The sequence below is a fragment of the Polyodon spathula genome, chromosome 6, assembly GCF_017654505.1.
Source record: "Polyodon spathula isolate WHYD16114869_AA chromosome 6, ASM1765450v1, whole genome shotgun sequence".
NCBI classification, from domain to species: Eukaryota; Metazoa; Chordata; class Actinopteri; order Acipenseriformes; family Polyodontidae; genus Polyodon; species Polyodon spathula.
The window spans coordinates 23,049,569-23,068,192 of NC_054539.1; the positions used below are offsets into that span (position 1 = coordinate 23,049,569).

General features: G+C 35.7%; 1 protein-coding gene across 1 annotated transcript; it reads left to right on the top strand.

Annotated features, from left to right (window-relative positions):
* Nucleotides 1–9,761: 9,761 nt before the first annotated feature.
* LOC121316528 (C-C chemokine receptor type 6-like) lies at nucleotides 9,762–18,624 on the top strand. The gene is made up of 2 exons (XM_041251561.1): nucleotides 9,762–9,845; nucleotides 16,126–18,624. Exon 2 carries the CDS (start codon nucleotides 16,154–16,156, stop codon nucleotides 17,225–17,227), a length of 1,074 nt encoding a protein of 357 aa, XP_041107495.1. The 5' UTR covers nucleotides 9,762–9,845; nucleotides 16,126–16,153; the 3' UTR covers nucleotides 17,228–18,624.

Consider the following 18,624-nt stretch of genomic DNA (forward strand, 5'->3'; position numbering starts at 1 on the left):
CCAAACACAAAAAGCGAGTTCAGTTAAATTGCTTTTCCAGGATTTAAAATCTTAATGACTCATTGCAAAAATGTTATAACCTGTTTAGGCAAATAATAATTTCTTCTTAATTACGATTTCATTAAATAATTTTAACTTCACATGCTGTTTGCGTTCGCTTTGAATTAAAAACAAGGTGCTGCCTTTTTTTGTACATTATCAATGAAACAGAATCACAAGAGTTTCCAATAGTTTAATTGAACTGAGTTGGCTCAAAAAAAAGGGGCATCACGTGATCAAAAACCGAAAACGAAGAGCCATTTTTCATTTTAGAATAATAATAGGTAGTCTCAAGCATATAAGAAAGATGAAAAACAAATGTGGTAGATCTTTAGATTTTTTTGTGCCGGGGAGAATGTTATACATGATTGTAATAAAAATAGGCAAAGAACTGACCTTATAGGCCGCTAACGTTTTATTTGCTTGTGTTTTGCACATCAGGTCTACTGTAAAACAAAGCCTACAATTGGAACATTCCAATAGTGAAATACAATATATAAATAAAACAAATAAATATGTCTATAACCCTAACAACTACTTAAAACAAGGTACTACACAATAGTCAAAGATTAGTACTAATCAGAGTGTCTGTGAAACAACCCAAAAAAGATAATCTGCAAAACCCAGTGAAACTGGTAAGTGTAACATGCAGTACTTCTAACACTCACACTATTTTAATATGCTTTTAATAATCATTTCATTGACTAACTTTTTTTCTTGCTGAGAACTGAACTATTTCGATACATGTAATGTCTGAGAACTGTCTGGCGAGGTGACGTATGTTCTTTGTGTTGTGAGGAGTTGCTGGGAAAGTATGGGCTGTAGGTGGGGGTTTATGTATTGTTACAATGTTAGTGTTAAAAGGCATGAGACGGCTGACCACCTGAATGTTACTAATAAAACCAGATACCTGTCATTTGAAATTGTTTGTCGTGTCTGGTCATTTTTACTCTCAGGTCTCAATCTCTAGACCTTGTTTTGTTATGTAAGGTTTGGTGTTTTTGGTTATTGTACCTGTTAAGCTGTCATCTAGCACACAGTGGAAAGGAAAGAAACTGACCTAATTAAGCTGTCATGCATGTCTTGCTGACTAATACAGATTGAAAATACAAAATAAATAGACGATATACAAAATACAATATATATATATATATATATATATATATATATATATATATATATATATATATATATATATATATATATAGTCCAAAGCTCTTCAATTTTTAGTAATGAACATCCTTTTCAACAGATCGATTAGAAATCCACAGTAACTTTTACAAGAGGAAAATCATGTCACTTAAAAACTTCCTAATGAACTCCTTGGTTGCTTAAATGTGGAGAGTGAATAAAAAAAAAGCACTATTTCAATAGATTTATTTTAATTGTATCATTATCAAACCTATTAATCAACTTTTAAAACTAGGCTGTTTATGGAGAGGATATATTCTTTTAGAGTGTGGTCTCACTGTCACAACACAATGAGATGTTGAATCAATTAGCTATCCATTTGTGTACATTTTTGTTCTGAATGGATGTATGATTGCTAATGCATTCAACAATAATAAGCCTTTAAACTATCCTTATTTGTATCTATTGTTTTGCAAAAGCTAAAATATGGGGCAAAGCTTTGAAATCAAGTCCTATTTTATATTCTTTGAAAAACACAACACCTGCATGTATTAAGTGTGTGCCAAGTGAAAAAAAAAAAAAAAAGCGAGAATTACCAGGAACTGAAAACTGAGAACATGAGGTCAAACCCACTGCTATGACTCAAGAAAACTGGGTCAGATTCAAACAAATATGTTCTCACTAATTGGTAACAACTGAAACTAGTTAAATTCATAGCAACTGTGTCACATTATTTAACAATTAAGAAAAATGTCATTAAACAAAAACCTTGTTATGTGATGCTGAGGTTGTTTCCATTCATCAACACACCAAAAACCAAAGTCCCTCAAGGTTTAACTCAACAATACAAAACTGTTTATTGTTTAATTCCAATGCATCTCAATCGAGCATTTTGTACTTCAGGGGTGTCCAATCCCGGTCCAGGAGGGCTGTTCCACTCCAGGTTTAACAGGTAAAATGAGATAATTAACTGGATGGAGGTTTAATTGTTTCAATTAAACCATTTACAACAGGACTGGAACAAAGACCAACTTTGGACACCCTTGATGTACTTCCTATCAACAAAAAACATCATAAAAAACCAAGGAGCTTAAAAAATGTTTTCTGTTCATGCTACACTTTTATTCTAGTTAATATTAGGTAATAGTGCAGTTTCCCAACATTATTAGTCTCTCTATAACTCCTTTCCAAACTATCAGATCTCAATTGTGTCCAGTATTTCCAGATTTCATTGTAAACATTATCACTTGAAAACATAGTTATAAAAAAGGTTTTACCAATAAGTTCTACTATTGGGCGACATTTTCTTTTCTTAGAAAACTGATACTTCATACATGCTTCAATTTCATCTCAAACTTTTTTTTTTTAAATAACAAACAAAAGATATGTCAAGTAATAACTGGCCAATATATTTTCTGTCCCATTGAGTGTGAAAACATATTTTTTTAAGTAAGACAGACCATTTTAAAGCATAATTTAATACACAACAAATGCTCTTGATATAACTTGTATAAGCAGAGTTTCATTTACTATTAAATACATTATCAGGAAAACAAATGGCTACAAATATTTAAAAATATGCCAACCTTAAATAGTCGTTTATAAAAAAATTATATTGGCCATATTCATAAAGCTGACTGTTTTAAAGTTTGTAAGAGTTAAACTTTTAAATTAAAACTAACAAGTCATCAATTTAAAAAATAATACTAATAGAAAGAGATTAAATAGTGTTGTGCTGGAAAAAAAAAACCTGGCTGATTAAAATAAAGGGACAAAATTGGTAAAGTCTTTCAATATACTTTGTATTTCTGTACAATAAAAATCATTTTTGTTCTTATCCTGCCTTGTAAGAGTAAGTGATTGCAAATTTCACAATGTGAATATATAGCTTTGTGCTTAGGATGTTAATCAAATTTTAAGAGAATGCCATTAAAAGGAATTTAAGGAACTGCATTGATGATTTTAAATTTACATTTTTAGCTGGGTATCTGTAGAACAATATTGCTTGAAAATGCTCTGTACGGAAATATAAAAGATAACATTTGTTTTTGTTTTTTGTTGTGTGCACAGAATTCTTCTAATAAGTTTGCTAATATAGTGCAGATGCACCAGAATGGAATGGAGTGAGGTACAGTAGAGTAAAGTCAGTAGTGGTTAAAGTGGTGAAGTGGGGCTGATTCAGAAAGTAAAAAATGGGTCAGGCCTCAGACTTTGCTCTTTCTTTTCTTCTCAAATAGGAATAACACTAGCAAAAAAACATGTGAGGTGCATCTAGTCCAATCAGACCCCTGGGTGCAAGGCAGCAACAAACACAATGATAATTTGCTTTATTTTCCATCTATATGGTGAATTCTTCTCCCACCCCGTTGTGCGATGCTGATGTGAATTTTGCTGTTTCGGCCCAGGCTGTGACCAAGATGCTTTACCAAAATAAACAGCAAGCCTAAAGAGCTCCAAACTGCCCGCTAGTGAAAGGCCAAATCAAAGAAATATGTTTTAAACTGAGACTAAAAAACACAGACAGAATCAGCATTCCTGATTACATGTGGAAGTGAGCTCCAAAGTGAGGGAGTGCGAGACCTAAAAGCCCCTGCACCACAAGTTTATATTCACATCTCCAAGCTTTGTGCAGCTCGCTGTATCTCTCCTGTGCTAGTCTGCATCCTCAGCCACAATGTACTAGAGATGAGACGAGTCCAGGTGCAGCCAAGCATGGTTGATGTTCTTTGGTGATGGTAGCATGTCATACATTTATTTGCGTTAAAAGGTAAGAACACATGTTTCCATTTCCAAAAGATCTGCCCATAAGCTCTATATCAGTTTTAGCTATGTGGAAATGTAATGTAGTAATGTAATTGGTGGCTAAGCTTCACTTTACCTAGTAACCTAATTAAGCAAGGCTTGTTTTTATCTGTCAAGTTGTCGCTGTATTTTATATATATATATATATATATATATATATATATATATATATAAAATATATATATATATTAATTTGTAACACACATTTAAAATGTCTTACTGATTAGTAGATAGCATCAACACAAGATTATACAACTGAACACTGTTGCATCATCATAGGTACAGTAGCTAAATTGTCCTTTTCTATCCTTGTCCTTTTTAAATCAAGGATTTAATGAACTCTGGGCCACATCTACAAACTGAACATTTTGTAAAATTTGTCAGACTGGCTCTTAGGCTGCAATATCCAATTTGAACAGATCTCATTTTGGAATGTATTCATTCAAAGCTAATGACAGAATCTCACTGTTCCAAAATTCACATGTGTGTTGCAAATGCCTTCATATCTAACTCTGATTAGTACAAAAAGTATTGCAAAATAACTGTGTGTCTTATTATGAGGCCATTCTAAGCTATATATCTTTCCATATCAGTCCTTTATAATAAATTTGTCCATGTCTGGGAACCTACATTGTTTTCTTAATCTGAGTTTTTTAAATACAGTAGCAAATCTAACCACAAACATTTTTTGGTCTTTTTTCCACGCAAAACATTCCAATAGTTTATGCTTTGTGTTATTTTTTTCATTTGAAGCAAGACACATAGACTCACCTGTACAAGTTATTGGTTTATCTGATAAATATACAGATTAAAACATTACTGCGTATTATACTTCCATTACACTAGAATGGTGGTGAAAAATGCAGAAAACATGTTAAGATGTCTATACAGGAATATTATGGGTTGTAATGCCAGGATCGCTGCCGAAAGATTCAGGACTGACTGAAGACTTTGTATATGTAAATTACCTAATGAACAAAATGTCAGACAACAGAAAACCATGTTTCTTACAAAATGGAAAAAAAAAAACCCCACAAAACGGCAAATTGAATACAGTCATTGTTCAGTATTTCTTGAGGGTGGGCAATTATATATCAGATTTGGGGAAAAAAGTGTGCCATTGTGGTTAAGTGCCCCGCTCCTGGGCAATTTATTTGTGTTGTATGTTGTGTGTAGTGTGTTAATGTTGGTGTATAGTCATTGGTACATGGGATATAAATGGGTCTGTGTAACATGAGTGGTTTAAAATGTATATTTGTTTCTGGTCTGATGTCACCCACTGCAGCCGTTTTTGTGACAGCCATCCAACATGTTTTTGAATAATAAACACAAAGGCATGGCTGTATTACAGACTGTATTATAGTCAGTAACAGTATCCATATTTTTTTTGACATTCTACATTAGCAACACCAAATATGCTTATAGTAATGAAAAAAAAAAAAAGAAACACAATTTGGATAGTCCTACATTTGTGTTTTTTAGTCTCGTAAAAATATTGAAAACCGGATGCAGAGCACAAATTAATTAATTGCGTCAGTATGTCAACAAAGCTCTTGACATACTGCTCTTTAGTCTGTATGTAAATACATAACTTCTGTTTAAAGACCAGGTTTGTCCTTCATTCATAAATCCAATAGAGACAAATTATGAAGTGGTGGGTATCTATTCTTTGAAAACAAATTCAAACTCTTAAATAATCGCAATATAAGAAGGAAATGAGGGTAAGAGTGGTGCCACTGCGGATCAAATTTTGTTTGAAGAAAGCACACTGAGGGAACCTCTCACAGTAGGCTGAACACCTGCAGTACCACAAAGCTGTAATAAGCACTTCCCTTGGCTTTGTAAATGCAACATCAGCCGTCCTATCTCCCCATTGAGCACGCAGCGCAGGTTATCACAATTATCCTCTATGTACATGATTACCCTACCATAACAAAATTGATAAAACAGACACTGAGGCTGTAAGGCTTGGGTGTCAAGCATGTAAAACACTGGATTAAACAGTTGTGCTTTGTATTTTCTCATCAGAGAATATCACATGTTAATATCTCTGGTAAGTACTGCATTTGTTTTCTTCTTTTGTCTAATAGAACAAACAGTAAGTAAGTAAATAGACGTTTATGTCTACAATTCTTTTTTGAAATGCTAATAAACTATTATTATTAATCTATTAACATTCTTGCTGTTCAGTTTTATTGATACTGCAAGACCTGTTTGACAATATATTATATCTCATATATCTATTGTTATATATATATATATATATATATATATATATATATATATTTTTTTTTTTTTTTTTTACTGCTGTGGACTAGATGCACCTAAGTTGTTTTTAGCTAGTGTTTTACTTTCCCTGTAGTGTTGTCTTTAAAGCTACGTCTAAAATATTGTAATGTAATTAAGTATTTTGAAAAATTCTATTTTTTAAATCACTGTTTGTTTTCCTTATGCAAAAGTAATAATAATCTGACTTGATCTGACCAAAATTGGGGCATATTGACTTTAAGGACTTTTTAAAGGTTTTTTAAAAAATGATTATTATTACTGGCTGCGTTTTAATGTGTTTATAATGTGTCACATTCTCTTAGGTTAAATTGAACTCCCTTCTAGATCACTGAAATAAATAAATAAAAAAAAGGTAAGGAAGCTTCTGTTTAAACTATTTGAACTGGAGCATGAACTTGAATTGTACAATATGTGCACATTTAAAGGGTGTGGGCCTAACAATTAAATATATTTTGTACTGTTTTGATGTGCACAGTTGGGGGAATTTGAATCACTACCGTGATATAGAAACGCTGTTAGGCAGTTAATGCACTGTATATAGGGGAGACCGGGGACAGCTGTAACACTTTGAATTTCTCCAATCAGAAGCAAACTAGAGGGCAGAAGCCCTGAGATTTTATCTCCAAATATCTGTTACATAGTTTGTGGACCCAGGCTTTTAGCATTCTCATTGCTGATCTGTATACTTATAATTGACACAAGTCATTGCTCTTAGTTTTGGTGTTTCTTGCTCGAGCATGAGGTTTACTAATGGGTCCCTGGGTTAGGGCCAGTTGTAACACATGTTACAATGTGACCCCAAACAACATTAGATCAACTATATTTGGGCACATGAAGCTTATGTCACAATTTTGAGTGACGTAGAGTGACATATTCTTGCTTGAAAATGCCTATAATTTTAGGGACGTTAAAAAGTTTTAAAAAGTAGGACATAACTACGGGGACTGGTAGAGGACAGATGTAAGCTGTTTGTAACAAAGTCTGGTCAAACTAGTTCAAATCACCTGTGCATAATGGAGAGAAAGGTAAAACATGTTAGATCTGTCCACGATCTCCCCTTCTGACGTTATGAAAAGTAAAGTATTATTTACAAAGCTAAGCAAGCAAATCTGTTATTCAAACAGTCCACATAATTCATATATGAAAATTAATCTGTATTACTGTCCTCAGTGAACATGAGATGAATTGAAATAACTGGGTGCTATACCACATCAAAATACATCTAAATGAGAAGCATACCACTTCTCTTTATTATAATCATTCACCAATTATTGATAAAAGCAGAGTCCTCTGTTAGAGTCGTGTGGCAGCTGCAGTTCCTCTTTACTGTAATGTGCTACCATGCTAGGCATGGTGAAACTCCCAGACATGGCCTAATGTATTTCCTAATGAAGGCTTCCAGCCTTTCTACTGTTGACAGGGAAACCTCATACACAGTTAACGGCCACAGCAGCCTTGGAAGAAGACCAAAGTGAAAGCACCAGACTTTAAGCTTGCCTGGTAGTGCACTGCTGTCAACCCACTTCAGCTCTTGCACTGCCTACTATCTCACCTCTCCTTTAAATCCCCATCATACCACCTGCCAAGACTCTTAACAAGCTTTTTTGACACTGTTGGAGTGGCGTCTATCAATATAGAACACCTTATCCACTACTTTGCCTTTGATGATGGAGATGCTCCACGACTTAGCGGGTTTGAACTTCATACATGCTCATCTGATGGTATCTGCTAGTTTGGCAACTACCGTTGTCGTCATGGTTGTCATGTCGTCCATGTATGCTTTAAGTGGTGACAGTCGTTTGCCAGAAGCCAGACGTTCTAAATAGACTAAAATAGATGGAAATTCCCAAGGTAAAGTACATTTATTCCAAGCAAGTTGAGATGCTTGATATGAACATTTTTTTATTATACTGTAAAAAACAAAAGATCACATCAAATGCTTTGCAGTTCATAAAATCATTTAAAAAAACTAAAAAAAAAACCATCTGATTAGATGATAACAAAACTACACTAAATCATGTTACAAGAAGTACTTTTTGCCTGGAAAAAGCAACAATTGTTCTGGCATTCCTAATGTTCATAGCACTCAAATTTCTCATTATGCTGAAATGACCAGTCCTTTATGATCTCCAAGCAAAACTATTATTTCATGACCTGATTAGAAAAATAAAAACTTTTTAAAAGAGAGGACTTTAGTTCTTTAAATACATGCAAGTTAAAACCAAAACCTTTCTTCTTTTTGCATGGCTGAATATACGCAAAAAGCCTAGTCTAAAATTAGGTTCCTTTTGGAAAAGGCTTTAGAATAGGGTCCATGGAGTTTTACATATTACTGTATATCAGAAAAATGTATGTATGAATTATTATACAGTGTATGGTTTTGAATAAATACAAATAAAAACACATCTTTAATATATTCTCGTTAGTAAGACAAGAAGTGTATCAGTCCACCTTTGGAGGGTGAAGTAAATGTCTTGTTTAATTATGCCAACATTGTTAAACAGAACATCCTGTGGCTTTCTAAGTAAAGTACAACCATTCTGCAAGTGGTTTAATACACAAGAAAAAAAAAAAAGTTTATGATGTACTATGAAAGGGTATTTGTGGCCAAGGATGGTTACCGGCAGGAAGCAGACCCAGAGACAGAAAGCTGCAGCATCAGCATTTCATGCTTTCCCATTTTGTTTTCTTTACATAACCTACAGCATAGCAAGCAGAAGTACCAATTGTGTTACTCTACAATAGAATACCTACTGCTTCTGCATTTCTTGGGACAATTTTTAGTTCTGCAATACATTCCATTTCTCTTTTTTTAATCATCTGAAGAAAAAGTAGTCTAGTCTAATGTCCTTAGCTGCTACTCTAAAATGATTACAACAAAATTGTGTTGTACTGCTATTTGCTTAATGTAGCAGTAGTTACAGTATGTAACTGTGACATGTTTCAAAATGTAACTCGACTGGGATATCGGAAGCTGGCAGCAGAACAATTAGGTTAGCGTTGAAGCATCTACCCACTCTTTCAGTAAAATGAGACTTCGTGGAACGACATTTTCAAATTTGCTATAAACCAGTGCCGTGGTTTAAAAAATACTTGCATTGTGCGTATTACTGCCTGTTTTTTTTTTCATTCATGTTATTTGGGACAGAGAATTTTCAATGCATGACTTTGAGCAAACCCCCTCCCCCCAAGAATCTTTCTGAAATGATGGCCCTTGATAAAGGCTGTCTCGTGGAAATAGAAATACATTCAAGCCAATAGTTTTGTCAAATTACTTTTCCGGAGGACCAACAACAGACAAATCCTATTGTTTTTTTTTTTTTTTTTCTCAAACTACTTGAATGACAAACAAATCATCTATAGAGATAACATACATACTTAGTAGATACAATACAAATCTATATTAGACATGTATAATACTATAGAGATATATATATATATATAATTATATATATATACGATATATGTATCATATATATATATATAATATATATATATAACTTTCTTTTTTCACCCCACGGGTTGTTTGGATCTCAGACTGACCACCGGCCAGACCAAAGATCGCACAGGAATCACATAGACCAGTAAGTTAAAGTATGTCTTCTTTATTACAAGTGATAAACGCAGTCAATAAAACCATGCAAAATATAAAGGATCAATCACCACTATACAGCATCTATCAATGAATATCTTAAAACATTTATAAACCCCTAAACAGCACAGTACAACACTAAACTAAAGTGCACAGAATTGCAGAAGCAAATATTAGTTTCTACTTAACCAGACTATTGAGTCCTCCAATGTCAGAAACCACATTCTTGAAAGGCAAATGCATATATCCACAATACCGCTGTCCTGAATCCTGCGGTCCAAGTTAGCTCTTCTTGACTCGTTCTGAATGTCATCCAAAAACCCCTCAATCCTGGGGTTTAGTCGCAAATAATTCCCGGTTGGCAGCTTGATCTGTCACAATCTGCCTCCAGTGAACTCCTCTCTCCCTCCACTCCAACGATGTCATATCCTGAAAAGGACAAGCAGGGAGATACACCCTCATTAATCTGCTCCCTTCTGCAGCTCACTCTCCGAGCGGGGTTCCCTCACACGCATCGATCTCAGCCTTCCCTGCAATCGGGTCTTATACTTAACTCCTTCAGAGTAGGACCTCGCTTATCGGGGTGTCTTGGATGATCCTGGCACTCCTACAACCCGGGCCGATGTTCAAACAGGTGGGAGACAGTGGAATACCCTGGAGACCCAATTCAGCAGCCCAGTATTACTTTGACTTAAGTATATTTAATATTTTATCTACGATAAACTCCAATTTCTGCACTTTACTTTCATATCATAACTGAATAATTATAAACCTCAACTGCTGTACCAGCGTTCTTCATTGCAGGATAATTTATAAACAGACAAGCTCAAAATGAATCTTTTGTTGAATCTTTCTCTTTTACTAACCTTAATATAGTGAATACTTAGCTTTAGCACTGCATTGCAGCCTTTTCTTCTTCCCAGCTGTATTTATAGTTCTCGCCTTCTTGAATAAGTGGTCCCCTCCAGTGCTTGAAATGGAAAAAAAAAGTGGCGGAACTCACAGTACTCAATCTTCAGGCAATCTTCAGGTGTGAAAAAGTTATTGCCTCCCTAGTTAACTCAACCCAATTAAAGGGATAATTAAGGTCAACTGTTTGAATACTTTGGTTAACAATCAGGCCAGATTTGGACCAGCCCTGCCCAATATACGTTTGACTAACTTTGGCCCTTACCATCAGAGTGAAGTTGTCAGCACACAGTTTCTAGAGGCACATCATGCCACCATCAAAAGAAATTCCTGAAGACCTCTGGAAAAAAGTTGTTGATGCCTACCAGTCTGGAAAGGGTTACAAAGCCATTTCTAAGGCTCTGGGGCTCCACCAAACCACAGACAGACAGAGCCATATTGTCCAAATGGAAAAAGTTTGGGAGTGAAGTGAATTTTCCAAGGAGTGGCCATCCTGCCAAAATCTCTCCAAGAGCAAGGCGTAAAATCGTCCAGGAAGTCACAAAGAACCTCAGAACAACATCCAGGGATCTGCAGGCCTGTCTCGCCTCGGTTAAAGTCAGTGTTCATGACTCCACCATCTGAAAGACACCGGGCTAAAATGGAATTCATGGCAGAGTAGCAAGGCGGAAACCACTGCTCACTAAGAAGAACATGAATGCTCATCTCAAGTTTGCCAAAAAGCACCTGGATGATCCTCAAGAGTTCTGGACCAATGTTCTATGGACAGATGAGTCAAAAGTGGAACTTCTTGGTCAACATGGGCCCCGTTATGTCTGGCGAAAACCAAACACTGCATTCCATAGTAAGAACCTCATAATCAAGCATGGTAGTGGTAGTATGATGATTTGGGGATGCTTTGCTGCATCAGGACCTGGACGACTTGCCGTCATTGAAGGAACCATGAATTCCGCTCTGTATCAGAGAATTCTGCAGGAGAATGTCAGGCAATCTGTCGGTCAGCTGAAGCTGAAACGTAGCTAGGTCATGCAGCAAGACAGGGATCCGAAACACACAAGCAAGTCTACATCAGAATGGTTGAAGAACAAGATATTTAAAGTTTTGGAATGGCCTAGTCAAAGTCCAGGCCTAAACCCCATTGAGATGTTGTGGCAGGACCTGAAATGAGCAGTTTTTGCTCAAAAACCCACAAATGTCACTGAGTTGAAACAGTTCTACATGAAGGAGAGGGACAGAATTCTTCCACAGCACTGTGAGAGACTGATCAATAACTACAGGAAGCGTTTGGTTGCAGTTATTGCTGCTAAAGGTGGCGTAACCAATTACTGAATCTAAGGGGCGATTACTTTTTCACACGGGGACATTAGGTATTGTATAACTTTCTTAATGAATAAATATAATAAGTATCAAAATTCTGTGTTATATGTTCACTCAGGGCCCCTTTTATCTAATTCACTGAAGATCTGGTAACATTCAGTGTTGCAAAAATATGCAAAAATGCAGAAAATCAGTCAGGGGGCAAATACTTTTTCACGGCACTGTATATATTTGACAAGTGTTAACGAAAATCCACTAGCTTCCAAAAGTACAGAATGACCTTTATGGCTTATACTTTACTTTGTCTAAATGCAATCCATGGGACATTTTTGGGTAACAACAAAATACAGCCATCATTCTAGTATTTGTCATAATTCATGATATATAGGACTTTGTTCTTGACGTCTCAAGATTTTAAAACATATTTATTACTTTAAAAAAACGACTTAAGGTTAATAATTTCAATTTAAAAATGTATATGCAGTGCTCCCTCGCTAAAAGCCTCTCGGTTATAATGCACCTCGCATATAACGCTCCTACAGCTTATCCCCCAATTCTCTATACTAGTGATTCATGCAATATTTCTACAGTAAATACAGTACCGGTGTTCAAACTATAAACAACTTCTCAGTCTAACTTCTGTTTCTGTCTCTCCCTCTGAACTGAAGAAAAGCTGCGCTGGATTTTATAACACGGACATCTTATTCATCGTTTGTTTTATAACTAAATACATATTAGACCTATTATGTGGTTATCTTTCCCAATGTATCTACTTTTCAGCTTTGCTTCAGCCCAGCTCTGGCAGCCGAACCTGGGGCGAGCCCATTCCCTCTTCCCCTCGCCCGACCCGCTCTCCTTCTTGCACTTGGTTTGCTTGTCTGTCTCTTCTAACTGAACTCCCGACCGCTGTTTAGCCAGGCTATTTATGTTTAAAAACTGCTAATTAAAATGATCATTAATGATAAATAAAATGAGTGGGAATGTTACCTTATTTATTTATTTATTTGATAAAAATATAATGTTGATTACATGGTGCTTTATGCATGGTTAATTCACGGAAAGTTACATTTTTGCTTCACTACATGTGCATTACAGAGAGGGAGTTGTTTTATTTTGTATTTTAGTCAGATCTGTGTTATGTGTCCCACGGTGCCCCCCCCCCCCCCCGTATTTTTTATATTGGAAAACCCAATCCAAAAATCCGTCTCCAACCCTGGTCCTGGTGAGATATTGTGGCTGCTGGTTTTTGTTTCAACCAATCTCTGTTACTTATTTGAACCAATTATTGGCTTAATTAGTGAAGATTAAGAGGTGTTCCAGACCTGTAGCCACTGATGATGTAAAGACACCCTATAAAACCTGCTAAACCGGGGCTCTCCAGGACCAGGGTTGGAGAACCCTGCCCTAAGGGCTTTGGGACTCATGATATTTGAGATTCAGAAACAAAAACGTAATGATCAACTTTTTATATAGGTACTGTATTGTTTGCATTAATTGAATTACATTTAAACTTGACACTGAAAATATTACTTTGCCAGGTGAACTGGTTTATAGGATACTAACAGTAGAAGGCGTGGCAGTAGTGGATTTGCACAAATGCTTAATGATGTCCATTAATATTTTAAGTTGCACCCAAGTTTGAATTGCTTTTGAGGTAAATTGCCTTGATCTTACCGAGCAATCTTTGTTTTATACAAACTAAAACCCACAAGCAAAGAGCTACATAAGATCAAGTTTCACATTGAGATATAACATCTCTCTTCTCTGATTAACTTTTACTATACTGTTAAGAGTTCAACAGAACTGTTGGATTTAGGATATTAGTGCTAATTCTCTACAGCTGTGTATTTTGCATATGATGGAATGATTGTGATGTGGTTGCAACTTGCTTTGGATAATTTACTCCAATGCCAACAAGACTCCATTATAAGGGGTCAATTTACAAAAGTGTGGATGGAGTGTTTCTGGTCAAAATTAGATTTAAATTAAGTTTATCGCATAAGAAAGAGGTTGAGCCCCCCAGATTTCTTATCTACGCCTATGAACAAAAGAAAAAAAAAAAGTTACAGTACCTCGGGACCAGAAGTAACTCAAAGAATCACCCAGCACACGCAACACATGCTCAGAAGAGGTCTATATGAAATTGTCACCTCTCCTCACATCCCCCCCCCCCCTCCCCCTTCCAGATTCACAATGCTTTACCTCAATGAAAACCAGTGAGGTGTTTGATGCTAATAATGCAGTAGTGTGAGATATTGGTAGCAGCTGGCTCTGCTTTCTGACAGTGATGACCACAAATAATTCTCTAAAACTAGACACAAATCTACCCTGAATTAGATGTTAAGGGCTGCTTAACTGTTTAACTTAAAAACTGTGTTTTTGTGTAGTTCACAAATCAGATGATTATATATATATATCTTGTGATAAGTAATCTAGATTTAAATGTTAAATAACAGCTGTCCAAAAATCCAGAGAAACTAATCAGGCAATAATTGTGGCGTGGTCCAAAAGCTATACAGATAAAGTCAATCTAGCACAAGAATGTATACATTGGAACTAGAAACAGCCTTTGTGATGAATGTGTAAGCTACACATTAAGCTGCTCATGTGCAATGTATACAGTAATTTATTAAAAACCTAGACTGTTACAGATGTCTTCTATTAATTTCCAGAAAGACAGCATGAGAAAAAATCTTAACAGCCTGGCACATAGATTTTCATGCCATGACTGTCTCACGGGTTTTTAAAATGTTTTTACGGAAACATAAAATGTAGCTTAATTAAGTCTTGTGGGAAATTATTTTCAGTTGTTGTTCATGATTCATGCTTTTTATGCTTCGTGCTGAAACTGCAAAAAAAAAAGGACTAAACTACAAATGCATCTTGAATTACGAAAGCAATTAAATGAATGGAAATTTCTATATTATGTTACCTGTCAAGAACTGAATGTCAAAATATCAAAGATACTCATGCAGCTTGAACTGTACAAAATATAAACTGTATTGTAAATAGGGGCAAATGCATATTTCAAGTCACTGATTTTTCTCATCTGCAGACATCTTTGAGAACAAATGCGCAAAATCAGAATATACAACATATTGAGAACTGTAGTGTTGACCAAACAAAACAGAACAAACAACAAGTACTGTGCCGGTGCTTCCAGCACGAGTAGCAAGTGTTATCTTCTAGCATATCTCCTCCTCCTCTCTCCTGTACCTCCTTGCTGTACAGCCAACCCCGAGAGAGATTTGTGCAACTATATAAATACAGCTGTGTTGGGTTTGAATTACTGATTAATCATTCACTTGAATCCCAGCACGTAAACTAACTGTGATCTTCCTGTGCCCACATACAAATACCCATTTTAATCTGCATGTGAAGTGGTTGTGCATTTCCCCATACCTAAATACAAATATACATTTTACATCACCTGTGCCACACAACCCATGCTCCGTGCACCACTACAATAATACAGATATATTTTTTATTGCCGTTTGTTTCAAGTACTGTAGTTTCATAAATCTAATACAGACAGGATGAAAAGCACTAAATTACACATTTGACCAAGATTAGGTAACTGAATTATGTAATGAAGTGATAATACATTTTGTTACACCCAATTTATCAAACTTCAAATGTCTAGGTTTAAGATCATTTTGTTAAATGAACATAGTCCTTTTGGACCTATCTGATCAAAAATGCAGTTTCCTTTACTTGTGTCAATTTGAGAGGCACGCTTAAGTTGTATTTGACACTAGCTATACACAACTTCATGTCACTGAAACAGTGCCAATCAGCCTCACTATAAATATGGCTGGTGCTTTCAGACATATTCTGTTATGTTAAATATTAGTTTTTTGAGCATGGCATCAAGCTATGAAAAAGAGACTCCTACCTCATAAGCTAGTCAAGTGCAATACAAACAAATCGGGACATGTATGATCAAATTTGTTGTCACTTAGATATGAACTGTACAAGAGGTATCAATGATCAGACACGTGAATAAACAGTGCTTACATTTACATGAGGTTTCTTTTACTTTGTAGGTGATTTCAACAGAAGAGCTACACTAAGATGGAAGACTACAACTTTGACTATGATTATAACAGCAGCTGTGATGATCCTGGTGACTGCATATTTCCATGTGACAACAACGATATCCGAGCACTGCGTTCCAATATGGTTTATGTGTATTCCATCATCTGTGTGATGGGCATGTTGGGCAATGCACTGGTTATTGTTACATTTATATTTAATAAGAAGCTAAAATCCATGACGGACATCTATCTTCTAAATGTGGCCATAGCAGACATACTGTTTATTCTTTCAATTCCTCTTTTGGTAGTAAACGAACAGTATGGATGGATTCTGGGAGATTTATCATGCAAGTTACTGAAAGGCATCTACAGTGTGAATTTGTACAGCGGTATGCTGCTGCTTGCTTGCATCAGCACAGACCGCTACATTGCTATTGTTCAGGCAAGAAGGTCTTTCAAACTTCGAGCGACAGCTCTGGTCTATAGCCACGTAATCTGCCTGATTGTCTGGCTTGTTGCAATTGGCGTGTCCCTTCCCACATTCATATTCTATAAAACATTTGAACACCAAAACATTACTGTCTGTGAAACTAGTTTCCTCAATCCTCAGAGTGCTGCTCTGTTAAAAACATTGATGCCAAGCGCACAGCTCGGCATTGGATTCTTCCTTCCTTTGCTGATTATGCTCTTCACTTACTCCAGCATCACTTGTACCCTCCTGCGAGCTAAAAACTTCCAGAGACACAAGGCTGTGCGTGTTGTCATGGCAGTGGTAGTGGTTTTCATTGTGTGTCATCTGCCTTATAACATCATTCTCTTGATGGTCACTGTAAATAAGTTTAGGACAGACCTAGATTGCAATGTGGAGCAAAACAAAACCAGGGCTCTTATCTATACAGAATGCTTGGCGTATTTACACTGCTGTCTAAACCCTATTCTGTATGCCTTCATTGGGGTGACATTTAGAAATAATTTCCTTAAGATCTTCCAGGATTTGGGGTGCCTCAGTAAGAAATACATATCTGGTAGACACACTCCCAAATTCATAACTGAGGGCTTTACCTCAAGGAAAACCAGTGAGGTGTTTGAGGCTGATAATGCAGTAGTGTGAGATATTGTTAGCAGTTGGCTCTGCTTTCTGACAGTGATGACCACAAATAATTCTCCAAAACTAGACACAAATCTACCCTGGATTAGATGTTAAGGGCTGCTTTGAACTGTGTTTTTGTGCAGTTCATAAATAGGATGATAAAAATATATATAGCTCTTGTGATAGGTAATCTAGTTTTAAATGTAAAATATCAGCTGTCAAAAAATCCAGAGAAACTAATCAGGCAATAATTGTGGCGTGGTCCAAAAGCTATACAGATAAAGTTAATCTAGCACAAGAATGTATACATTGGATCTAGAAACAGCCTTTGTGATGAATGTGTAAGCTACACATTAAGCTGCTCATGTGCATACAGTGTATATGTATACAGTAATTTATTAAAAACCTAGACTGTTACAGATGTCTTGTATTAATTTCCAGAAAGACAGCATGAGAAAAAATCTTAACAGCCTGGCATATAGATTTTCATGCCATGACCGTCTCACAGATTTTTTTAAATGTTTTTTACAGAAACATAAAATATAGCTTAATTATTTTCAGTTGTTGTTCATGCTTCATGCTTTTTATGCTTCTGCCGAAACTGCAAAAAATAAATAAATAAAAAAAGACAAACTACAAAGGCTTCTTGAATTCCGAAAGCAGTAAAATGAATGGAATTTTCTACATTCTAGTACCTGTTAAGAACTGAATGTCAAAATATCAAAGATATTCATGCAGCTTGAACTGTACAAAAAGTGAAATGTATTGTAAATAGGGGCAAATGCATATTTCATGTCACTGATTTTTCTCATTTGCAGACGTCTTTGAGAACAAATGCGCTAAATCAGAATATATAACATATTGAGAACTGTAGTGTTTACTAAGAATTCATATCGTTACCTAGGTTGTGCATATCACAGTGATGTATATTTAAACAGATTCGTAATTGTTTTGATATTTTTCTTGCACATCGTGGACCATACATTGGTAAATAAATGGCAGAGTGTATTCAGATCATGCTCTGTCCTGCAACAATTCTGTTTAATTGAAATACATGGATTTTTGGAAATAACAATGTTGTTTCATGAGGGGATATGATGATAATGTCCACAGGCCCAACCTACCCACATCTGAATGCTCCCAAGTGAAGTACAAATATCAAAACAACTGAGGTATGCTACTGTAATTGGCATTTAGCACCTGTGCAGGCTGTGTCACAAGGAGAAACCAGGGATATGAACAGAAGACTCACTGCAGGGTTGAATGCTGAAAGTTTTGAATGTTTTTTTCCTTTCTTTCTTTTCCTAAGAGTTTAATACTTTTTTATAAAGTAATTTATGTGAATTGACTATTGACTAAAGTACATCAAGAGCTAAATGGATTTCCCTGTTTTTTCTCCTACTGTGTATCTTACGTGT

Excerpts from the sequence above, each read along its gene's own strand:
- LOC121316528 (XM_041251561.1), top strand. The coding sequence starts at position 16,154 with ATGGAAGACTACAACTTTGACTATGATTATAACAGCAGCTGTGATGAT.